Source organism: Pestalotiopsis fici, assembly GCF_000516985.1.
Source record: "Pestalotiopsis fici W106-1 unplaced genomic scaffold PFICI_Scf_7, whole genome shotgun sequence".
Classification (NCBI taxonomy): domain Eukaryota; kingdom Fungi; phylum Ascomycota; class Sordariomycetes; order Amphisphaeriales; family Sporocadaceae; genus Pestalotiopsis; species Pestalotiopsis fici.
Genome location: NW_006917097.1, coordinates 237,986 through 262,644, shown reverse-complemented (window position 1 = coordinate 262,644; position 24,659 = coordinate 237,986). Strand labels below are relative to the sequence as shown.

The window sequence follows — 24,659 nt, the reverse complement described above, 5'->3', positions numbered from 1 at the left end:
GTTCCCCGAGAGCTATTACATGAAGGTATTATGACCTAAACGCTATGATGACTGCAATGTCGTATCTGCTGCTAGATGTGGGACGTTTTCCCGCAAGAAGCATTTAAAGTCTTGGGGATTTCCCCCATGATCGTGATGATGCTCCCCCTCAAGGCCCCTTCTACTGTTGTTTTCCCTCGGGCACCTCCCGTCTTTCTTGTTGGAGCAGCCACGGATTCTCTCTAGAGTGTGAATTTGTTTGCCTTGGACTTTCGAGTTTCGCCTCTCCAGATGACCATGTCGCAATCCTCTTCGCTGGCGGCGGCGCTCGCGCTGTTCGTGCGCTTTGGCTTGGCCGTCAACAATGGCCTGGCGAGAACTCCGCAGATGGGTTGGGGTAAGCGAGCACGGCCTCTACTGCAATTGCACATACCTTAAAATCCCCGAGTATACTAAAAGAATTGATACAGACAATTGGAACTCGTTTGGATGTGACGTATCCGAGGAGCTCCTGCAAGCTTCGGCCAAGTTGATTGTCGACTATGGGCTCAAGGACCTGGGCTACCAGTACGTCATCCTCGACGACTGCTGGTCCAACGGCCGCGACGACAATGGCACGCTGGTCCCCGACTACACCAAGTTCCCAAACGGCATGGCCGCCGTGGCCGACGACATTCACGACCTCGGCCTCAAGTTTGGCATGTACTCGAGCGCCGGCGTCTACACGTGCGGGCAGTATGCCGGCAGTCTAGGCTATGAGGAGATTGACGCGCAGACATGGGCGAGCTGGGGCGTTGATTATCTCAAATGTGTGTGAATTTCTTTTTCCTTTTCCCCCTTGTGTTCATGCAAATGTATCTCGAGCACATCGAAGCTGACTTTTGAGGGGGAAACCAATAGATGACAATTGCTACAACTCGGGTCAAGCGGGTACTCAGCAGATTTCGCACGATCGCTACAATGTCATGGCCAAGGCCCTCAATGACACTGGCAGACCTATTCTGTACTCCCTTTGCAATTGGGGCGAGGACTACCCCTGGAACTGGGGCTCAACAATTGCCAACTCTTGGAGAATCTCTGGTGATGTGACTGATTACTATGACAAGCCGGATGACCGATGCCCTTGGTAAGCAACCCATGATTTTGGACCAGAAATAATCATGGACATTGACTGACAAATACCAGTGACGGCCCAGATGCTTGGGATTGTGGCCTCCCAGGTTGGCATTGCTCGCTGCTCAACATTATCAACAAGGTAGGCGTGCCATTGAAAGCCAAAGAATCTGATCGAAGACTGATATTGGACAATAGGCATCTTTCATCACTTCCAAGGGTATCAAGGGTGCTTGGAATGACCTCGACATGCTAGAGGTCGGTAATGGAGGTATGACCGATCCCGAATACCTGACGCAATTCTCCGTGTGGTCTGCAGTCAAGAGGTGAGCCATCAACGAACTTACGAATCTTGTTTCACAAAAGCTAATTTTTATACAAGTCCCTTGATTCTCGGCAATGATCTGCGTATTGTGCAGCCTCAGGATCTGGCCATCATCTCCAACGCGGCCATCATTGCCGTCAATCAGGACCCCCTGGGCAGCTCTGCCTCGCGGCGATGGTTTTACGAAACCGACGACATTGATGAGTACGGCAAGGGCAGCTATCAGGTCTGGTCGGGTGCGCTCTACTCGACGACGGGCGGCGACTACTACGACGTGCTCGCCGTCTTTGTCAATGGCAACAACTCGCCGCTCACCATGAACGCGACGCTGCTGGAGCTGTTTGCCGACCTAGGCAGCACAAGCGCCGAGGCCTACGCTGCCCTCTCGTGGGAGGTCAACGACCTCTGGGGCAACCGCATGTCCAACGAGGAGGCCCAGGCCATTATTGACGCCGCCTCGGGCAACTACACGGGTGCGGCCTGGAACGGCACCAGCACCGACCGGTACAATGCCACGGCCAAGTCGTACGCCCAAGGGCTCGCCGAGGCCGACCCGCTGTTGCTGGGCACCAAGACCACCACGGTCGCGCCCTCGGGTACCGTCGTGGCCGAGGTCGATCGTCACGGTGTTGCTGTCTTTAGACTGCGCGCCATTCCTACCGAAGCGGCCAGGAAGCGGGAGTTGTAAGTATGGCCGCGAGTAACTGAAGACGCCACGTAAGGCGATAAACACGATATATACTCTGTACTCCGTAGAATAGTATCAGAAATAAGCAATGTATAATGATGAACAATTATCAATGCTTGCGTTGATTCCTCAAGCGCCCTCAGCTACAGTGAAGACGAGAATCTGAGTCATTTTTTGAAAAGCGCCTGAAATAACTGGTCTTAGGTATCTATGGTGTCCCGTGAGAGCTCACGCATAATGTGGTATCGCAAATTTTGATCTGGAGGTTAGAAAAAAGCAATGGGATAAACGAAACTCCAACATTTGTCACACGGTTCGCCAAGGGCCTGGCCATCTGCGGGCTCAGGCACTAAAGTACGGTACTTGAATGTTAGTACGGATCACTGTAGCATCGCTTGTGCGCCGTGGATCCGGGACCTGTTGGCAGAATTGGAGACGCCCAGGATAACACAACCCCACAAACAACCTTGGAACTCTTTCGGACTTGGGTCGCTCAACGGGACTTGGTCGCTCAAGATTCATAGTTTAGCCATGGCAGATCAAATTCCTCCCAACCAAGCCCCGGTATTTGTCGCGGCCATACCTACTCCAACTTTGGGGACTGGAGGCTCTGGGAGTGTCGTCTTTTCGACTGCAATAGCCGCCACACCGGCCAGGTGCCTGGAGATTGTACTGAACCCGACAACATATCCCTCGTGGAACAAATGGGTCCCGCGCGTGGTCGTCACCTCGGCCTCTCCCACATCGGCACCGTCCGTCCTGCCCGAGTCGTTGGCGCAGCTAGCCACGAGTCAGCAGCTTCTCGTGCCGGGCACCAAGTTCTGCTTTGAAGTCCACATGGATCCCGACAGCGCATCGTTTCGAAAGACGGATCTCGAGGTCACGGTGCTGGAGGCATTCGAAGAGCAGCAGCGTGGGGGTAGCGACGGCGAGCATGGCGACAGCCGTAAAGGGTGGAGGGTCGTGTGGAAGACGCAAGGTGATCCGTGGTACCTGCGCGCCGAGCGCGTGCAAGAGTTCCTCGAGGACGGCGCGGGAGGATGTCTGTACACGAATTACGAGACCTTTCATGGGCCATTGACGTTTGCGGTCAAGACATTTGTCGGAAAGCAGCTGATGGCCGGATTGACCTTGTGGATGAACGGACTAAAGGCCGCAGCCGAGGCGACATCGTGAAGGGAAAGCTCTCTCTGTGCATGCGTAGGAATTGTGCGTCGTTCTGTTCCCTCGGGACGTCTGCTGAGTAAAGCTAGAAAGAATGAGAGAAACCGAGAGGGTCATCAAGGAGGCTCTGCCCTACTACCCTACTCTGTACGTACATGATTTGTGTATTTCAGCGATCCACTGTCTGCGCAATGCGCATTATGACGATGTGCGTCTCAGCATGCCTATTTAGAATAGGTTGCAGTAAATGAGCAAGCGGCATCCGGAGAAAAATGGCAGCTCTAGACTCTACGGACAATCTTGGACCTGCGATTTCCTGCGAGGCTTTTCATGTACGCCATCTATTAATATATCACTGTATGCTCGCTTGAAAAATAACCTCCCGTTGTGACGGCGGGTGATGACGAGGCCTGCTAAAAGCTAGCACGCTTTGAAACAGAATACCTCCGCGTACCTTACCCATCAGGTCGAATGCCAAGTGAATATGGAGTTCTCGGTTACCATTGCTCCCCCACCTTACGCAATGGGGGCCCGTTAAAAAGAATGAAAAAGGCACCACCCAACCCATCCTACCATCAGTTGCGCGCGCCAGTCCAAAAAAGAGGTTACGGGTACCTTGCCTGGGGGGCGATGGCGCAACGCAACCAGCAACCAGACACACAGGAAATCCCAGAGCTTTCTCCACACAGCGGTTTTTTGGTGCGGTGCCGGGCGTGCCCATTATTACCCAGTGTGCAGTTTTCCCAGTTTCGGCTGCCATTCGCGACGCGGTCAAACAGGCGACAAGTAATTGAGAGGCCAGCCCGTCCATCAGAGAACCAACTACGTACTACAGACTTGTGAGCAGCACCTCTGTGCTCCCCTGTTCTTTTTTTTTTTCTCTTGACTTTCTTTGGATTGATTAGAAATCAGACGAATGTCCTTACGATGATTTGTCTTGACTCCCCGTGTTCTTGACTACACACCCAATCTAGGTAGGGCTGCTTATCTCTGGAAACCAATTCGTGCGAGGACGGCCGAAAGAAGCTTTTCTTTCGTCACTCAACCATGTCCCAACCGACATCGTCCCGGCGAAGTGCGTCTGCGTCGTCTAGTACGGGCCAGCAGCAGCGGGCTACGCGTACTGGGACCCGAGTCCATCGGGGCTTAACCTGTCAGAATTGCAGTATGTTCTACTACCGCATCCCGTCAGCGGCGTCCTTCCCCGGACCCGTATATCTTAAGACCGAGATACCTTCTCGGACTTCCGAGTCGGCACGTCCACTCTCTATTTTTAATGCCCTTGTAACCACAAGAGACGATCTCCCTCTTTACCAAGTTCCCCCAAGTGGAGAGGGCGGAAGAGACTCTACCTTAGTCAGGCGATTACTAACGGCACCACGACAGGGATACGCAAGACCCGTTGTGATGGCACACAACCGCAGTGTAAGACTTGTGAGGTGTACCAGGATGAGTGTCGATATGAGAAGCCGCCGCCCATGTCTCAGATTGTTGGCATGGCCAAGAGGCTTCAAGAAGCTGAGGCCACCATAGTCGAACTGAAGAGGGCCTTGGAGCAAATGAGCACAGAGCCAAGAAAGCCAATTGTTACAACGTCCGACACTCTCTCCGGTCAAATTTCTGCTGCCGATGCACCAATAGCTTCTCTCCCTGGCGCCTATGTTGAGGTGCCTCGTACCACCTATGCACTGGGCAGGTCTGCGACAGAATCGAGGAGTTCCACGACGGAAGAGCTGCTCTCTGATATCAGTCTCGATGCCAGCGGCAAGGTACGCTGTTGTGCTACAGTCGCAATTCAAACAACAATGGTGCTCATTCATTCTTAGGTGTGCTATCATGGCGCAACATCTGCTGTGCATGACCCGGCTGCCGTCAGCAATCGATCCCCAAATTTCCAGAGCTTCAACGAGCAGAACTCAAAGATTGATGTGCGCACGCTTTTAACTTCAAATGCCATGGAGTCGCGTACATGGGAGGAGTTTGCTATTGGCAATGCAGCTCTACAAGTAAGTGTCCCCCAGCCTCTCCGACAACACGCTGTGATATCGGTGGTATTGATCTTGTCTGAGTAGAATGACATGCCCCGCGATCTCATGTCAAGGCTCCTGCGGATACACTGGGTTACCATCGGCCCAATGTTCATGTGGGTGTATCGTCCAGCATTTATGCGTAAGCCATCGCATGACAACTCCAGATTGGCTGAAATGGTTCAAACTAATACCATATTTAGGAGACATGATGACCGGGGGACAGTATTACTCCCCACTGCTGCTAAACGTCATGTGTGGACATGCTGCCCGCTTCAATGAGAGGAAAATAGCCGAGATGCTGATCGCACGCGCGAGGCTTCTGCTTGGGGCCGAAATACATAAGCCAAGTTCTATTCCAACAATTCAAGCATTACTACAAATGAGCGCGAGAGATCTCGCATACGGCCAGGTATCCCAGGCGTGGACGTACAGCGGTATAGCTTTCAGAATGGCTCACGACATGGGCCTTCGACATAGTAGCGGCTCAATCTATAGCCTGGGCAGCTTAAATGCAGAGGATCTCGAGATACGAAGGCGCTGTTTCTGGAGCTGCTATTTTTGGGATAAGTAGGTCTATCTCCTTTCATACGATGAAGTAGCCGACATATACTGACCACTGGAATCTAGAGCAATGAGCCTCTATCTTGGTCGGATGCCTGCTCTGACTGAGCTGCCATCGATTCACTACCCGGAGCTCCTGGATGACTTCCAAGAACATGACCTCTGGATCCCCGACGATGCGCCGACAGCAGGTCCAGACGATTCAACCCCTGTCTTCCCACCTATGAAGTTCCACATTGTTTCCAGTTTTGTGAATGCTTGTAAGCTCGCAGTCATCATCAGCGATATCATTCTTTGTCTGTATTCAGGCCGCCACGGAGAAGATGTGAATGTGGCTTCGAGGGCTATCAGGGAGAGGTTGGATTCGTGGAGGGCACTTACGCCAGATCATCTAAAGATCGATCCGAATAATCTGCCAGAGATATGCCCTGTACCACATATCGTCAGCCAAAAGTAAGCCCTGCACACATGTTTTTATTTGAGTGACCGAGCTAACACAAACTCAGCCTATTGTATTATGCTACTACTATACTTTTGCATCGACCTTTCAATTCGTCTGCAGTACATCACGCGGCCTGTCGTCAGGCTGCCGACAGCGCAGAGAAGTTAATACTGCTTCAGGAGCGAACTCATGGTCTCCCTAAGCTGTCCTTTTTGTCGGCATACTGCATCTACACGGCCGCATCTGTATTGGTGCAAGATGCAAAAGCAGGCGAGCCGGTTGCAAGCAGGAGGATAAACACATTCTTACGAACGCTAGCCACACCCGCCAAGACGTGCACATTGATGCAGCGCAGTATGGATATTATCACAAGCAGTCTCAACTCTGAGGCAGCGACTCCTCTACCCGTCACCAAGTCAGAGCAAACGTCTGACAATAATCCCCTGACGAGACAGTGTCTTCCAGCTTTTCTCTACCAAGATACCCACCTCGATTATGCAGCCGGTCCCAATGTGGGTGGAATGGACCTGGACGCCTCGTCGCTACTAGACTGTTACCCCGAGCAGCACATGGAAAGCTCGAGCTCAACAGGAAATTGGTATATGCCTCCAGGACCATGATAGTCAGACTAGGGCAGGACTTAGGTCTACATCGTGTTACTCTCGTCCTAGGCGGATTCTATCACTCTCCATGCTGTGGCAGACATCTAATCTAATCCTTGTCACAATGGCAGAAGAAGTACACCTTGGCAACCAGTACCACAACAGACGCTGTATAAAACCATACCATTATGATAACAAAACATGTATCCCTCAGATCATCAATGCTAGCTCATGAGTGGTCACGAGCTGGGGGCCGTTATTTCAGATCTGCTGCTTGTATCTCGCTATAGACATGAACCATGCATGCATGAATCTAGTATTCACATGTTATTTCGATTATACTGTAATTTTGGCCTGATTTTCTCCAAGTACCTATACACACAGTGGGGCCGGTGTCGAGGCCCATCGTAGTCCACTGGCGTCCAAGAGAATTGTCATCAGAGCGACCGGCAAACGTTGACCCCGCAGTCCCGCATCGAACTCCCGACCTCAGATTGACCCCGCGTCAACGTGTTTCCCTATGCATCAACCTCATCGTCGGCTGCTTCGAGGAATAATCACCAATGGTGCGCAAGCTTTGGTCTTGTGATGTAGGTCTTGCTAGAAGTCTAGCAATAGTCACATAATTCCTTGGTTTGAGGTTCTATTGCGGTTGTCGTTTCGCCTACCTGCATATATCCGAGATATATCCTAGATATATCCATTTCCTTGGAGCCGTCTGTGATATCAATTGCCGGATCGCAATCAAAGTAACCTATGCGAGCTCGTGCGATGGGACCCGATGACCGATTGATCACCTCAGCATTTATAAGGCACTAGGTCACTCCGTATTGTGTTTGACTATATATAATCCTCTATCAACTCTATATCATAACCCGATTCTTCCCTACTAACACTATCTTGCCTCTTCATACTGATTTGACCCGCTGCTCCGACAAACACCATGTCTTCAGGATATAACGGGCCGCCGCTGCTCGACCTCACGATCGACAACATCACCCCAAATACTAACCTGATCAATGCTCAGTGCAAAGATGCGCGGCTCAAGTACCTCATGTCACGCCTTGTGACGCATCTCCATGACTTTGCGCGGGAAACTCGACTGAGCACCGAGGAATGGATGGCAGCATTGAACTTTCTTGTGGCATGTGGCCAAATCAGCAGCGACGTCCGCCATGTAAGATCCCCCGTCTCCGGATTTCCCACAGCTCTCCTTCTTTTTTTTTTGAGCTAGGCATGTAGAGAGGCGAACAATGCTAATGTGAGGGGCACTCCCCTGCCCTATATTGCAGGAATTCATCCTCCTCTCCGACATTCTCGGCCTCTCGCTGCTCGTCGACAGCATCAACCACCCCAAGCCGCCGGCGTCGACCGAGGGCTCGGTGCTGGGGCCCTTTCACACGCACGACGCGCCGACCATGCCCAACGGCGGCGCCATGTCGACGGACCCCGAGGGCGAGCCCATGCTGTGCGTCTGCACCGTCAAGGACACCGAGGGCCGGCCGATCCGCGGCGTCAAGATTGACATTTGGGAGACGGACAGCAGCGGCCACTATGACGTGCAGCACGAGGGCCGCGACGAAACGGGGCCCAGCGAGCGCTGCGTCATGGAGAGCGATGAGCAGGGCGTCTTTTGGTTCAAGGCCATCAAGCCCGTCAGCTATCCCATTCCGCACGACGGACCCGTCGGAAAGCTGCTCGATAAACTAGGACGGCATTGCTGGAGGCCGGCGCATCTGCACTTTATGTTTGATAAGCCAGGTCTTGACAAGTTGATCACGTATGTCTTGTTTCCCCCACCTCCCGACCTCGCCTGGTTTCGTTGAGGCTACGGTCTACACAGAGGTCAAGATGAAAGGGAATCATGAGATGAAGAGAACTAATTTGCAACAGTGCCCTATACCTGCGAGGAGACCCCTACGAGACATCAGACGCCGTGTTTGGCGTCAAGCAAAGCCTCATCGTAGACCTGGACAAGGTCGACAAGGAGACGGCCTCCAAGTATGATGCCGAGGAGGGCCATTGGCTGCTGAGGCATGAATTTGTCTTGGTGACGGAGAAGGAGACGCAGGACCTGCGGGACAGGAACGCCGTCGAGGCGCTCGAGAAGCTGGGTCTGAGGATGAAGCTGGTTGATCACCTCCCTGTCCCGGAATTGGACTAAGAAAAAAGAAAATAAAGCGGCAAGATCATACTCATGAGTTGCCTGATTACTCAATTGATGCCATGGTCTTGATCATTGATTGAAAGCAATCAGACCATTAGTCAACTAATATCTCACTAATTGAGACGAGCTAGCTTTTAAATAGTCCAAGTCAGCTGGCGTCAGAAGTCGGTGTGGTCTTGATTATATATGCAGGTAATACGATGAAACAGCTTATAAATCAGTAAAATACGCGGGTTAGCTAGCATGGTACGAAGCATCCCGAAGTATACCTAGGTAAGTTGTCTCAACTCAAGCCACACACACTGGAGAGGTATTTTGTGAACCTCCAGTGATGTGCTCAGCATTCACTTTTTCGTTCCGGGACCTACAAAGGAACTGATCAATATTTGCATCGGAAAAGCCGAGATGTAAACTCGCGTAGTAATTCCAACCGAGTCGACAAGGTGACCGGAAGACGCAAAGTGGTTTAGCGTTGTATTATAGCCGACTCACCTCCCGATCATCTTCTCAATTTTGACATCAAAAAGCGTGGCACAACGAGAAAAGAGGACTCACTTGTAGCATCTCCCTGACGATCAGCAATTAAGCATATTTTACCCTTGTGGTACCTGCGTAGTGTGTAGCAGTCGCAACGTTTGCCCGTTATGATGAGATGATGAGAAGGCTGAAGTGGGGCTTATTTCGAAATAAAGTACCTTATATTGTACTATATATTCGAATCGTCTGAAGAATTGCTCGTCCCGAAAAGGATGGCATGGCTCCCTGTATAGACTGCCATTTCTGTTGAGTTTTAAATTAACCTCACCGGCCTGTATCTAAACATTGACTTGTCAGGGTAATTGTAATGGTAAATAAGGTATGTAATTCGCCAAATCACCTCGCCAGCCTCGGCATATAATCACGGTACCTGCTATAAGTCATTCAATGATTATATTAGTCACATTATTGTCTCTTCGACGTGTTACTAAGGCTCTGGTTTCGTATTCAGTACCAATCTGGTGCACACAGTCTACCGTATGTGATGTTTCATCTTCATGTTAGCCAAAACTCGTCGAGATGCCACGACCAATGACTAAATCCTGAACAATCCCCCCAACAGACTCTTGTGGGACAAAATGAGGCCGAGAAATCATGTGTAATAGACGACGATCGTACTTCTGAGCAGGCCAGACAACAGGGGCCCGACTTCCGCCATGGCCAGAGAACGAATTATACACGAATACACACTCGGCCGAGGATTGCATGTTCAGATGATTGCAACTTTGTGTGTGTGTGTGCGTCGCATCACCCAAAGTAACGTGTGTATGATAAGAGAGCTGTCTTAACAACAAGGTGTCCTCAAGAAGAGCCCGCCAACGTTCCATATGAGGTTCAACATGGCCCAAAACGGAAGTTCTGGTTCAACATGATACAGATGATGAAGGCCAAGTTGGGACGGTTACACTGGAGCAAAAGCCACGGAAGTCGTTACGGTTACGGTTGTCGGCAGTGGGTACTAGATACGGCTAACGGTCCCTGAGAGACGGGAAGGGGTGGGGACTTTGGGGAGGGCCCAGGGCCTGTTCTGCTGCAGTTGAGGTTAAAAACGCTGCGCTAGAGGTCGAGGTTCCCATTGAAAGCGGCTCTTGGCGATGCGCATTCTAGTGCACTTTGTCATGATTGACGACATGGGCTCGGGTTCTATCTCCGTAGGCGACGGGGGGCAAAGAAGCAACTTGGAGGCAGATCCAGTGCTACCTACGCAGATTGTACTAAGGCGGGCACTATCTACGTATCTATCTATCTCCGATTATATACTGCTCTCGTTTCCCCCCCTGGGCCAACCCGCGAAATTCATACATGTGACGGTGTCGCATCGGTTCCTGCGTTCGATTTCACGTGGCTCAGCAGCAACAATTGAGCTGCCAAAACCATATCGGACAGGCCCTCAGCGACCGGGCAGATTGAAGATCACTCGGCTAGGGTACCCAGTTGCTAGCCCAGCTTTTACCTCCCTACTCCAGTAGGTCACCGCCCGCCTTGTCGTGTGCCGAGTCCAACACAGGCTATAACGGGTAGCCTCTGAGCACGCCATCGAGGCTAAACGATATCCAATACTTTGTGCTCCATTTTTGCGACTTTGGGGACAGTAGCAGAGGAAAAAAAAAACCAAAAAAAAACCAGAACTCTCCACACACGGTTGACCATAGCAACATGCATGCAAGAATACTACTCGTGCTGGAGACCTCGAGAGTCGAAAAGCTTCCGGGTACCGGCTCCAATTTCCTCGATGGGGACAAGTTCGCCTTCCTGGCGACCAGGTTGATATGCAGAATCCGCAGCAAATGTCAGAGCCTCAGAACGCTTGGTGGTGACAATGTTTGATGCCGACCCAGAGTCCCGTATGTATTACTAAAAGCACATGTAGTAAATCTGCCATCTCCTGGAAATACCCGGACCAACCGTCATCTTTGGCCCTGTCATTTGAGAACCAGTCTACCACAAACAGGTACCTTTTTTTTTTTTTTTTTCTGGTGTGTCCTGGTCTGGGGTGGTCCATGGCCAATCTCTGAGCGGTCTTACGCCTTCCATTACAAGCCACTGGGAAGTAGTCTGCTCCTCCGAGCTCGCTGTTTCGTCATTGTCTACTATAATTATTTTTCTCTCTTACTCTCGTACTTCCTTCGGCCCTTGATCCTTTATTCCTCCTCTTATATTCCTTCACTTCCTCCCTCCTTCATCGTCTTCTCCTCCCAGTCGTCCTCCATTCTCTCTTGCATTGCTGCTTGCTGTCTCGTTGGCGCATTGTGAAAAAAACTATCGTTATCGGACCCTCCCTTCACTTACATCACCCTCCCAACTTACACAATGGCCAACCCACCCCACGGCGGTATCCTCAAGGATCTCCTCGCCAGAGATGCTCCCCGACACGATGAGCTCTCTGCCGAGGCCGAGACTCTTCCTGCCATTACTTTGACCGAGAGACAGCTTTGCGATCTTGAGTTGATCCTCAACGGTGGTTTCTCGCCCCTCGAAGGTACGTCTTGTCTGGTTTTGCCGCGATCGTCGTTGGACCCTAGGACACTTTTTTTCTCGGCCCTGGATGGATAGGATAGGCGCATGGCGGGGCACAATCTGAGTGCCCCGCCATCGTCGTCATGAAATTCGTGTCGCCATGACTAGGGGCCATAGGAGAGGCTATATTGCAACAATTGCAGTGAGATTGAAGCTTACGCGATGCCACTACAGGTTTCATGAACGAGGCCGACTACAATGGGTACGCAAACCAATTTCGGGAAATCTAGAGCCAGTGAGCTTGGACATTGGGGAGAGAAGCTAACAGAAAACTTTCTACAGCGTCGTCAAGGAGAACCGTCTCGCCGATGGCGCTCTTTTCTCCATGCCCATCACCCTGGACTTGTCGCAAGAGACCATTGATGAGGTCAGCCTCAAGCCCGGACAGCGCGTCACCCTGCGCGATCTCCGTGATGACCGCAACCTGGCCATTTTGACCGTTGACGACATCTACAGACCCGACAAGTGAGTAGTCCATGCGCGCCAATACGCCGCCAAGCCGCGCGTCACTTTAGCCACTAATCACGTCTTCACCAACAGGCAGCTCGAGGCCAAGGAGGTCTTTGGCGGCGATGAAGAGCACCCCGCCGTTGCCTACCTCTACAAGACTGCCGGCGAGTTCTACGTCGGTGGAAAGATTGAGGCCATCAACCGCCTCCAGCACTATGACTTTGTCGATCTCAGATGTAAGTTTATGCAACTATTGTGGAAATCAATACGGGGACGCAGTTTCTAATGATGGTTTTTTTTTTCCTTTGCGCAGACACTCCCGCCGAGATCCGCCTGCACTTCGACAAGCTGGGCTGGACCAAGGTTGTCGCTTTCCAGACCAGAAACCCCATGCACCGCGCTCACCGTGAGCTTACTGTACGCGCCGCTCGCTCTCACCACGCCAATGTCTTGATCCACCCCGTTGTCGGCCTGACCAAGCCTGGCGACATCGACCACTTCACCAGAGTCCGTGTCTACAAGGCGCTTCTGCCAAGATACCCCAACGGCATGGCAGTCTTGGGTCTCCTGCCATTGGCCATGAGAATGGGTGGTCCCCGTGAGGCTATCTGGCACGCCATCATTCGCAAGAACCACGGTGCCACCCACTTCATTGTTGGACGTGACCACGCCGGTCCCGGCAAGAACAGCAAGGGTGTTGACTTTTACGGCCCCTACGACGCCCAGTACGCCGTCGAGAAGTACAGAGATGAGCTCGGCATTGAGGTTGTTCCCTTCCAGATGATGACCTACCTGCCCGACAGCGACGAGTACGCTCCCATCGACACCATCCCCAAGGACGTCCGCACTGCCAACATCTCTGGTACCGAGCTGCGCTCCAGACTCCGAAGCGGCCGTGATATCCCCGAGTGGTTCTCGTACCCCGAGGTTGTTAAGGTCCTCCGCGAGTCGCACCCTCCACGATCGCAGCAGGGTTTCACCATCTTCCTCACTGGTTACCAGAACAGTGGCAAGGATGCCATTGCCCGTGCCCTGCAGGTGACCCTCAACCAGCAGGGTGGCCGCTCGGTCACTCTCCTGCTCGGTGAGACGGTCCGATCTGAGCTCTCTTCGGAGCTTGGCTTCAGCCGCGAGGACCGCAGCAAGAACATTGGCCGTATCGCCTTTGTTGCCGGAGAGCTGACCCGCTCCGGTTCCGCCGTCATTGCCGCCCCGATCGCCCCCTACGAGGTCGACCGCGCCAGCGCCAAGGAGCTGGTTGAGAAGTTTGGTGACTTTTACCTCGTCCACGTCGCCACCTCGCTCGAGTACAGCGAGAAGACGGACAAGAAGGGCATCTACAAGCGCGCCCGCGACGGCGAGATCAAGGGCTTCACCGGTGTCGATGACCCCTACGAGACCCCCGCCAAGCCCGACCTGGTTGTCGATGCTGAGAAGCAGACCGTCCGTGCCATTGTCCACCAGATTGTGCTGCTCTTGGAGAGCCGTGGTCTGTTGGACCGCCTGTAAAAGGTTTCTTTATGATTCATTGAATAGCCTGGGGTCTTTTCTTTTTTTTAATGGCGGGGTCTCTTTTTCCTAGCGTTTTTATGGGTGCATTTTTGGGTCATTATTCAGGTTTACCTATATTTTTTCCACCTAAAACATCTCGGATTGTTTATAGAAAGAAATGTGATGGGAAGAGTGGGAGCGCAACACAACAAAGTTGTGACGATTGTCTAGAAGAGACGGTGTCACCAAAGTACATATCATGTCGTAGATCATGAGACAGCCCTAAAGAAGGCTTTTATGAAACCTGCAAACTTTGTGTGTGTTCTTGCGTGCGATCTGCGATGAAGCGGGTGATGCCGCGAAAATTGATAATATGAAGCGTGCATCAGTCACACGGCAGCAGTGTCCCGAAGTTGCACAATTGTTGTTGTGCCCAGTACCTTTGACATGCGGAGGGTCGATTGCCTTGATGCTGCAAGCACAACCAGTGTATATCAGCCTTTTTGAGATGCCGGGATCCGTGTGTCAAGTAGGTAAGATGTGTCGCGGAACCGAGAAATTAGAAAGAGAGACAAAAGAAGTCCATGTTTTGTTACAATTTCTCTTCCTTTCCTTATTCTTTTCCCCACTTGAACAAGTGGTTATTCATTCACGGCTTGCCGACTGAGATGACAATGTGCTCCCGAAAATCATCAGTGACCCGAGCCGAGAATCAGAATCCATCCATATGACTGGCCAGCAGGCGCTTAAAGCATCAATGCCCCTCACTCACCAGTTTGGTGCTTCCAACAAAGGGAGGGGGCGGGGAAATGGCGGTATCGCGAGACTTTGCTGCCCAATGCTATTGCGGTGTGGGAGGCGGGTATCCAATACTTTATTGTCACCGGTTCAAAACACCCCCAATCCATCATTGCCTGCCTACCTCTATGAAACTGTAAGGTCTTTTTCTTGGCAAGCTATTTCTAGATGTGGCGGCCAGCGGCAAACAAGCCTGATGAAGCACATGGAACCTGAACTTGCATGCACTGGCTGTTCGTTGGGGGACCTATCCTACGTATATGGCTTCAGGTAAAGGGTATTTCCATACTGGGTGATTGCACTGTGATTGTGCCACAAGCTGGTGTTGGAAGATAACCGCTAGAATACGTGCAGTAGTAGCTGAGATCAGAGACTCTGCCATCATGATATACATGCACGACATTGTACGTGTTTTGCCACTTCATTGAAAGGTTACCTACCAGTCTCATTGACACATGCCATGGAGTGGAAGCATGTACCCAACAAACAAGACTATTACCAGAAATAGAGGCAGTAGTAAGCAGCATATGAAGGCCTCCCAATCCTGTATGACGACATTCCAGTACGGTAATAAATGGGCGTTGAAATAACGTTAGTGTCCGGTTCGTCTGAAAACTTGTTCGCGGATCTTTTGGTCGGAAATATATTAAAAAAACTCGAGATACCAGAGGGAGCCATCCGCTAATAAGAAACCGAACCGTGAATGACAGGCCACGGGTCCATAATTTTATTAAAAAGTGATTCAGACTTGTCACTCTGCAAGATCTTCATATACGACGACGACTCATAGTAATTCCTTGGGTCACTCTTCCTTTTTTTCCCGCTTCGAATGCAGGAGACGAACACAGTGCCGCCAAATATAGATGAGGAACAAACCTTCTAAAATGGACCCCGCCTGCCCGCAAGCCTGAGCTCTTAGGTACCTACCTTACCTACATTACACTACCTCACAAGCCCTGTCGGCCCTGTTGGCATTCAAACCACATCAGGCCGCCGCTGGAAAAAGCCCCCCTGCAATCCCTGTGATCTGCTCCCGCCTCCATCGAATCAGCACACGCAGCGTTGCACGTCAACCCAGCGCAGCCGCCGGGCTTCAACGAGAGAAGGGAGTCTGCGTCCGTCGAATGCAACTCACAGTAGTAGTGTTGCTTGTGTGCCACATTTGTCTCCGAACCGCCCATTCGACTCTGATCCTTCTGCCGAAGCGATAGTTTATTCCCTCGACGACAAGACACAGGACGAACCTCTCCACATTGATCGGTGTGCACAATCCGGAATTGCGTTGATATTACCAACAGCTTTTCCCCGACCACCTCTCGCGGGAGATCGACCGCCGGTTTAACCTCAGAGGATACTGACAGCTCAGCCCTTCCCTGCCGAATTTAAACCAGCTGTCGGGCCCCGGTTGGGCTCCCATGGTGGAACCACGATACTAAACCCGCCAGCCTCAGTGTGCCAGGTGCCACTGGAGCTCAACGGAGAGAAGCGCCGCAGTCGGTCGGAAAATCACCTGCCTGGCCATATCAGCCTACCAGCCATGGGTTCAGTGTCGCGAGATAGGGCGGTCGACCCCTCCGACATATCGGGCAGCGTCGCCACCGCCAGCGACGAGCGACTCCGGCGTACCAAGAGCGAGCGTGTTAAAGGCGAGAAGGACAGGGACCAGTCCCGCGAACGAACCCGGGACAGGGACAGAGAGAGAGACAGAGAACATCGCCACCGCAGCAGCCACAAGACCAAGTCGCGCAGCTCCAAGATGGCCGCCGACGGCGAGTCGCAGACCTCGACGTCGCATCGCCGACATCGCACCGAGGAGGAGAAGCAGCGTCACCGCGAGCGCAAGGAGGAGCGCGAGAGGGAGCGCGAGGAGAGGAAGAAGACTTCAAGTATGAGCGATCTGGTCCCCGAGATGAGCAGGAGCTCGCTGCAGTCGAGCAGGGTTAGTCTGCCGTATCCATCTTTCAGCAAGGCACACAGCAAGGAGGACGTCTCTGCCGTTCGAAATGTTGAACGTGAACCGCCCACGCCAGAGCCTACCGACCTGGGCCCCAAGCAAAGCAGGAGATCCAAGTCACCCAACAGATCGGGAAGTAGTGCTAGCAGCACCAGGAAGGCAAGCGTGAAGAAGAATGACCGGCCACCGAGCCCGCCAGAGACGGAGATGTCTGAGGAAAAGAGGCGGAGTCGAACATCAACGCCGCGGACGAGAGAAAGCGATGACCGGGCTGCAGACAGGCCGGATTCTAGGACAAGCGGTATGTCAAGGTCGAGTTCGCGGCGCGACGACAAGTCCAAGCTATCAACCAAGTCCAAGACGTCAAGCCAGGCCACATACATCAAGTCTACAGGCAGACCGCCTCCTGGTGTCCAAGTGGTGGATGATGACGATTCGATCGTGAGTGATGACAAGACGGCCGGCGCCCGCTCTGCTGCCACTTCTATTCTACCCAAACGAATGGATTCGAAAAGATCGAGACGATCTGATTCGCTGGACGACGACTCGCCCGATTCGGTACAGGACTCGTCGCCAAAGACTCCTACTGTAACAGCGCAATTCCCCCCTCCGCCGCCCATGTTCTCGAATGAGAAGCAACCATCACCCTTGGTCTTTGTTGCAGATGATCGGCCTGCAGATCGCCCTACACCTTCAGCAACTCCCATGAGTGATTTTGGACCCCCACCGCCGCCGCCTCCGCCTCCGCCGCCATTGAACATTCAAGAGGTGCCTAGGATTGATTACCTCTTGCAGAATGGTGGTTTAATGCAACCCATACCCAAGAACTTCCTTGCCGCCATACCGAGACCGAATGGCACGAGGCCGTCGAATCCACCATTGGCTGGTTCCGATGTGCTATTTGCGCCTTTCTTTGACTTACTAAATAAGTACCAAACTGTCATCCACAAGCAGGGTTCCGTTGCAGTGGCCACTGGTCATCGTTCGGTCGCCCGACGTCTGCTTGATAGGTTAGAAGATGTCTTCTCGAGAGATCTACCCGAAGAGGGATGTAATTGTGTCATGTGTGAGAGAACACCCGATGAACATCACGGTCTCGGTTGGGGAGAGGTATTGGAAAGGGTTGGAGGGCGGGTGGAAATGCCCAGCTGGCCACCATTCGACCTGGCAAACTTGAGCGCAGCGGCAGCGGAACGTCTGAGCGACTTGCCGCCCCGACCATCGTCGCCTGTCAAACTGGATCCTGATATTGCCGAGGAATTTAGAGACCATTATCTTCGACAGTCCAAGAAAGTCAGATCTGCAGTGGACAAGTGGATGAACACTTGTGCTGAGGCGCCTGCGCCGCCACCGTCAGATGTAGATGACGAGACGCTCACCTTTGCGATCCTGACCAGCCTCGAGACCGAGGAGCGACCATACTTTAATGCACTACTCGCGGGTTCCCGAGAACTCAAGCCAGATGTAAGAGCGCCCACACCCAACGTGCGGAAACCGCGTGCAGAGTTCGTGGTACAAATGGGCTTGTCGCTCCAACGACTGTACCGCCTATCTCAGCCTCCTCGTGATGCAGAGACAGCCATGTATCTTGTCAAGAACCCTTTCCACCACGATGTTCTCGTTACCATTGTCGACATTAGCCCACAAGAATGGGAGATATTGACTTCCGGCCGCTTCGACGGCTTTCTTTGGTCTGGTGCCGACGATGATGGTATTACGCCAACCGCCGAGTATCCTCGTGGCGCAACTCCCGCATCTGGTTTTTTCTCCCCTCCAGCGTCACGCCCAGGAACGGGCATGTCGCGTCATGCGGGTGGTGGAGCATCAAGAAACACAACTCCCTTTTCAGGTGTATACAGTCGTGGCGCAACACCAGCCTCTTTCATCTCTCTTAACTCGACAGCGACACAAGGTCAGAGCCGGCAAGCCGTATCGCACGACGAAGAGTTGGAAATAGCCGTTCTCAACGAAGTCGAGCGGGAAATCTATCAGGGTATGGAAGCACTGGAGGACGCCTTTGAGAAGCTGCACCACCAAGCCGAAATGGTTCGCAATGCGCTACGAGAACGAAATGCTGGGCTTATGATGCGTATGCAGCAACGACGAGCTGGTCGAATCGACGTTTTGCCACAAAGCGGCGACAGCATGAATGGATATGAGCGACCATACTGGGCTGCCGGCGAAGACGAGACTAGCGAGAGCGATTGGGGTGGTGATGATTTGGACAGCTTGGCACCAGACGACTCGGCCAGCAACATAAGCAGCAGCAGGCATCGCAGGCCGAAGCGGAGAACTGAACGCAGGACGCCCGCGCCTATCGAGGAAGATGATGAGGAGAATTAGTGTTGTTTCACGAGCTATATAACGAAGATTACGTAGAGTGCGTTTCACGAGCATAACGGCAGCCTGTGCGATTGCTCTGGGGTTCTGGGTTTGGGGAATGGTCGAACGAGATACATGAAAGCGAAATATGCCGAGTCATCGAATGGGCCGGTGAACAGCACTCAACATGACAGTCGAGACTGAAATGTACCCCATGATACGATCGCAATCGGGGGAGTGGAAAAAAACACGCTACACCGAGGCATGGAAATAATTGATTTCTCTTGAGCATTCTCTTTCTTTTTTTTTTCATTTTGCATTGGATCGGAGTTGGATGGGTACTCTTCAGCCGCCATCATGGGTTTCTCGTTTAGTTCAACTGTCAGTTTCGGCCCTTGTAGACGAGGTCGCCGAATATCATGATAATGCGAGTTGATATAATGGCTTTGACCGTGGTCTGCCATGTAAATGAAAGAATATACCATTACACGCTTCAGCTTGAAAAGAAGTGCATAAAGTGATGTCTAGGGTCGTCTTTTCGTTTTCGGTCCTTGCCAGCCATCTTGGCTTTGCTTGAACTTGTTTTGTTCATGAGTGCCAATGGTCATCCGAGTTTACAACAGTGACCCGATTGCATTTGTGCGAATGACCTACTAAGAAGACCAATTTTGATGTCTACTAACTACTATTGCATACATACACAAATAGAGGTGGTCAACGTGACGTTAGCTGTGCTCTCATGGCGTTCTAAATTTACAAGGACCAGCAAAGTCAAGTTACAGATGCCAAAAGTGACCTCAAAAGTCCAAAGTTCAAAGCTCGAAATTTGCAAAAAGAAAGGGGTCTCGCAGAAGAAGAAATGGAATTGCATTTTTACGACTGATAAGAAATCACATGCAACATGCATTTCATTCGTTGCGAATGGCTTTGTGGCGGAGTCCACCTGCCAGCCAGCTGCCGGCTGCATGAGAGGGTTGGAAAAAATACGACCACGACCCATCCATACATGGAGTCAGTATATCAAAGTAATGATGATTATTTTGCGTGTCCCATAGCAAACACATGATTCATACATGCCACAAGATATTGGGTCAAGAAATGGACAGACATGGATATATTCATTATACATCAAAATTGTCTTCTGAATGTATCAAGCAAAGAATCCGGCCGACGCCAATACGAAGAAGAAACAAAAAAGGCAAAAGAAAGGGTCTTGCCGTGGATCGAACACGGGGCCTCGCGCAAACAATGTTTAGGGTTTTCCCTAAGCGCGAATCATACCACTAGACCACAAGACCTGTTGATTTGTTGTTAAAGAAGAGTGTGGTTATGTGAATTCTTGAATTTTCATTTTGTGTGGTTGTGGTGGTGGATACGGGTGTTGCGTAATACTTTTTCTAATTAGAGGCGGAGGCCCGGGAGTGGGAATCGCGGATGGGGGGGTTTTTCGGGGGTGGGGTCCGTATTGAGTCAAGGAATCCGGCTCGGTACGAAGGAGTAAAAGAAGGAAGGGGAAAAAAAAAGACAAAAAACAGTACGGCGCACGGGTGTTTTTGATGCAAAGATGGGTAGGTCGGTGCCATGGACGGGGGTGCTGTGGTTTAAAAGGAAGAAATGACACGTGGAGTAGAATTGGTCTAGACTGATTGGATGTTGGGCATTGAGAAACGAGGGGAAAGCTATACGACTGGCGAAGGTCGGGGCTCACCCATAGACACTAGGTAGAGTGCGATCATCATTCCAACATTATTAAAGAGTATTCTAGTTTCTTCACGATCGAGTCAATTCCAGGGGCAGGCGATGATCTTGGACAATGCAAGTAACAGCTACTGGGGAGTTCCTAAAACCCAAATTGGAACATCATTGCATGTTGGCTTGTTGGCATGTTGGCATGTTCATCACTTCACCCAATAATTGAATGTATAAATCAAGTTCAAGTCATTTCAAGTCTATTCTCGCGCATCATTCGATACGCCATTTGGCTTCCTAGGTATATATCGGTCGAAAGTAGCAAAACGCCACTCCTATCGCAGAAAAGGCCAAAGCCCCTCTAAGCCATATCGTGCCATGTAGAAATTTGAAAAAGAATCCTCCTCTCCGGTATCATAAGGGTATCATCATGCCAGTAATCTCCAATCTATATCATGCCGCCCACACTCCTATACAACATCTTCTAATTAAGTTGTTGGTTTTTCTTTTTGAGTTTTGGATTTGTTTAGTGGCCAGCCTTTTCGTTGGTGCTGTCCGGGCCAGCCTCGAGGACACCACCGGCGCCAGGGCTGCTGCTCTCATCGTCCTTGTCGCTGGGAGCATTGTGCACGCTGCCGCCGCCGACAGTCTTGAGACCACCACCGTGCGCGGCCGTCTCAATCAGTCCGTACTTGATGGCCTCGCGCTCGACCTCCTCCTGGTTCAGGAAGGGCAGCTCCTTGGCGGCCTTGACGTAGGAAATGTTCTCGACAAAGCCCTTGGCAAAGATGATGTCAATCTCCTCCAGAGAGCGGCCGGCGGTCTCGGGGTAGAAGAAGTAGATGACGGGCAAGAAGCAGGCGTTGATGGCGGCAAAGAACAGATAAGTACCCCAGCCAATGTTGGTAATCATAATGGGGGTCACCATAACAATGAGAAAGTTGAAGAGCCAGTTGGTGCAGGTAGACACGGCGTTGGCCTTGGCACGGGTCTTGATGGGGTTGACCTCGGCAGGGTACAGCCAGGGCAGGGGCAGCCAGGTGGCGCCGAAAGAGGCAATGTAGGTGAACAGACCGACGGCGGCACCCTTGGCCGAGTTGGATGTACCAGAGATCAGGCAGGAAAAGGTAATGACCATGGAAAGACATTGGCCGATGGTACCGTAGAGGAAGAGCTTTCGTCGACCAACTCGCTCAATCAGGAACCAAGAGGCCGTGGCAAAGATGGAGTACACAATCATGTTGACGCCACCCATCAGCAAAGCCATGTTGTGGTCGCCAGGAGTAATGGAGTTCTCAAACAGGATAGGGAAGTAGTAGATAACTGTTGACTTGTTAGTTGTGCGTGAGCTATACCAAAATGTTGTACGACTACTGACCTGCATTGCAACCACCAATCTGCTGCATAAGTTGAGAACTGGCACCGAGCATCATACGACGGAAGTGCTGAGTCTTGCCGTTGGTGAACAGGGCGCTGTAGGGTGTGCTCTTGGCACCAGCAACACCAGAAGCGCGGATCGAGTCGAGAATGATATCACGCTCCCATGCAGTCTCCTGGCTGTCCTGCTCGTAGCCACGGAGGGCAGCAATGACCTTCTCGGCGTCCTCGTAGCGCTCGTGGGTCAGAAGCCATCTAGGCGACTCGGGGAGGAAGAACATGGTCATGACAATGAGACCAAAGACGATCTGGAAGGCAATGGGGAATCGCCACGACAGGTCGGCGTTGCCAAACGAGGCACCGTAGTCGATCCAGTACGCAATCAGAGTACCAAAGGCAATGACACCACCTTCGATGCAAATGAGCAGACCTCTGTTGGTCGTCTTACTACATTCGGCCTGGTATGTCGGGATTGTTGCAGTGTTGATTCCGTTGCCCACACCAGTAACGACTCGGCCGACAATGAATTGCGCCAGAGGAGTTGCGCCAGCTTCCGAAGTGACTTGGATAATGACACCGAGAATCATGATAATGGCACCCAGGATGATACCCTTTCGTCGACCGAGCAGATCACCGCAGCTCAACATGAACATGGCGCCGAACAGACAACCAATCTCGTAGATGGCAGTGACAGTACCTTGCATGGTCGAGTTGTCTCGGGTAGCTTCGAACAGGTCGTTGAAGGGCTTGGCACTAATGATACCACTCATGACACTATAGACGGCATATGATTAGCTGGGATGTGGTGGGGGGAGGACGAGGCGAATGGAACCAACCCTTGATCGTATCCGAAGAGCAAGAAACCAGTAGTGGCGACAGTAGACACAGCCAGCGAGAGTGGCCGGCCACTGAGGCCCATGAACTTGGGGGGTGCCATCTTGGACAGCGGCAAGATGGCTCTGTAGTAAAGGGTATTACTAGTAGTTGAGCACTGCTTTTCCCTCTCGTGTCTCGGTGTGTTGTTCTAGCCAACTCTGAGATGTGACGACAGACGATAATACCAGTTACACAAAAGCAGCCCGTGCTTCCAGACTGTCAACCCTCTATGCAAGGAGAAGGGAGGGGAGAAGAAAGATGAATGGACCAAAGTTCATGTGTCACGACGTGGAGAGGATCGTCGAGGGTTCATATAGAAAATCACCCTCTCGTGGTCGCTGACAAAGGACAAACCACTGTAACGGCAAAACGCCGTCTCTTTTGCCATTTCCCCAAACCCCAGGTCAAGCTAGTAGTAGGTAGTCTTGCTTCCCCAATGTGCAGCAGAATACGCAACGGTAGCATGCATATCCCTTCTCTATGCTTCGCGAGTCATCCTGGCGAGTCCTACTGGATATGCGAATAGGCCACCCCGATTATGGAGCACCTCCGAGTAATAGTCATACCAACACCAGGGATTACGGCGGGTCGGGCGCTGATCACAAAGAGCGCAAAGTCCTCTCATTCGACAGGCGCTTTGAATCGATTGCAGGACAATGGTAACCTCGGGCTAGCTTAGCTTAGCTGCAGCATGTGCTGCATCGTGGAGTGGTGAGATTTTGATTTGGAGCCCGTACATGAAATGAGCACGTACATCGGTAGGCATCTGGCATGTAACCACAGGCAGGCAATTATTACACATGACACTAGGCCTGCTAGGTAAGGGTAGAGCGCAAGCATGCAAGCAAGCAAGCATAGGTACTTACCGTACTTGGAATTGAGAGAAGGGGATACAAAAATTTAAAAGATAAAAATGAGTATTCACGAGGGCAATGACCTCATAGCCTCGGACGTACCCCTGGTGTTTTCCGCTCGCCAAGGGCTATTTCTCCACGGCAGTTGCAGCACTCCCTGGGCGGGACAGGCGGGTTGGCGGGATGGGTGGCCTGGGGGGGGGGGGGGGGGGGGCGCACATAACTTTGGCATGTTTTGGGCACGTTATGGCAAACACTCACCATGAGCTATTCCGAAGCGAGTTTGGGCACATCCTTTTACCCCGGGTAGCCGTAGGCATTGGCATCGACATCGGGTCTAGGGTGGCATGTCACAAAAGCACGCCAAGGACAAGACGGTGTGTTACCCGAGGCAGCAAGTGGACGCTGGCCAGCCTAACAAAGCACTGCACAGCTACCAGCGGCAGCGGTACATTTTCTTTTACTAACAGGCTACTCCTACCTTAACAGGCCCGGCAAGCAGTGAAACATTGCTACCACTACTACTACTACTACTACCAACCACCATTACCTATTATGGAGCAGGTGGCATGATCCGAGTATTTCTCTTGCGAAGGAGCGCCCAGGAACCACTATCGGCGACACTATCCCTTCTGGGAATTCCGTTGCTAATCCCATCGAGAGCCTCACAAGCCCATTCGACGCAAGACAAGGAAGGGCACAAGATGCTTTCCTGGCAAATGC

The 24,659-nt window shown here is 51.9% G+C and overlaps 7 protein-coding genes across 7 annotated transcripts; 6 read left to right on the top strand and 1 right to left on the bottom strand.

Moving 5' to 3' along the window:
* Nucleotides 1-276: 276 nt before the first annotated feature.
* Nucleotides 277-2,105, top strand: PFICI_09716 (uncharacterized protein; the record flags this gene model as incomplete). Its single annotated transcript, XM_007838297.1, has 6 exons — nucleotides 277-376; nucleotides 450-788; nucleotides 880-1,105; nucleotides 1,165-1,234; nucleotides 1,291-1,418; nucleotides 1,475-2,105. The coding sequence occupies 6 exons, from the start codon at nucleotides 277-279 to the stop codon at nucleotides 2,103-2,105; spliced, it is 1,494 nt and encodes a 497-aa protein (XP_007836488.1).
* A 531-nt stretch (nucleotides 2,106-2,636) lies between these two features.
* Nucleotides 2,637-3,281, top strand: PFICI_09715 (uncharacterized protein; the record flags this gene model as incomplete). Its single annotated transcript, XM_007838296.1, has 1 exon — nucleotides 2,637-3,281. The coding sequence occupies one exon, from the start codon at nucleotides 2,637-2,639 to the stop codon at nucleotides 3,279-3,281; it is 645 nt and encodes a 214-aa protein (XP_007836487.1).
* A 1,466-nt stretch (nucleotides 3,282-4,747) lies between these two features.
* Nucleotides 4,748-6,922, top strand: PFICI_09714 (uncharacterized protein; the record flags this gene model as incomplete). The annotated part of the gene is made up of 6 exons (XM_007838295.1): nucleotides 4,748-5,038; nucleotides 5,096-5,275; nucleotides 5,342-5,438; nucleotides 5,500-5,866; nucleotides 5,927-6,313; nucleotides 6,367-6,922. The coding sequence occupies 6 exons, from the start codon at nucleotides 4,748-4,750 to the stop codon at nucleotides 6,920-6,922; spliced, it is 1,878 nt and encodes a 625-aa protein (XP_007836486.1).
* A 925-nt stretch (nucleotides 6,923-7,847) lies between these two features.
* Nucleotides 7,848-9,068, top strand: PFICI_09713 (uncharacterized protein; the record flags this gene model as incomplete). Its single annotated transcript, XM_007838294.1, has 3 exons — nucleotides 7,848-8,081; nucleotides 8,197-8,684; nucleotides 8,798-9,068. The coding sequence occupies 3 exons, from the start codon at nucleotides 7,848-7,850 to the stop codon at nucleotides 9,066-9,068; spliced, it is 993 nt and encodes a 330-aa protein (XP_007836485.1).
* Nucleotides 9,069-11,918: 2,850 nt separating this feature from the next.
* PFICI_09712 (Sulfate adenylyltransferase) lies at nucleotides 11,919-14,084 on the top strand (the record flags this gene model as incomplete). Its single annotated transcript, XM_007838293.1, has 5 exons — nucleotides 11,919-12,087; nucleotides 12,300-12,327; nucleotides 12,408-12,590; nucleotides 12,666-12,811; nucleotides 12,889-14,084. The coding sequence occupies 5 exons, from the start codon at nucleotides 11,919-11,921 to the stop codon at nucleotides 14,082-14,084; spliced, it is 1,722 nt and encodes a 573-aa protein (XP_007836484.1).
* A 2,317-nt stretch (nucleotides 14,085-16,401) lies between these two features.
* On the top strand, nucleotides 16,402-19,161 carry PFICI_09711 (uncharacterized protein; the record flags this gene model as incomplete). Its single annotated transcript, XM_007838292.1, has 1 exon — nucleotides 16,402-19,161. The coding sequence occupies one exon, from the start codon at nucleotides 16,402-16,404 to the stop codon at nucleotides 19,159-19,161; it is 2,760 nt and encodes a 919-aa protein (XP_007836483.1).
* Nucleotides 19,162-21,355: 2,194 nt separating this feature from the next.
* PFICI_09710 (uncharacterized protein) lies at nucleotides 21,356-23,143 on the bottom strand (the record flags this gene model as incomplete). Its single annotated transcript, XM_007838291.1, has 3 exons — nucleotides 21,356-22,152; nucleotides 22,208-22,980; nucleotides 23,043-23,143. The coding sequence occupies 3 exons, from the start codon at nucleotides 23,141-23,143 to the stop codon at nucleotides 21,356-21,358; spliced, it is 1,671 nt and encodes a 556-aa protein (XP_007836482.1).
* Between the last annotated feature and the right edge of the window lie 1,516 nt (nucleotides 23,144-24,659).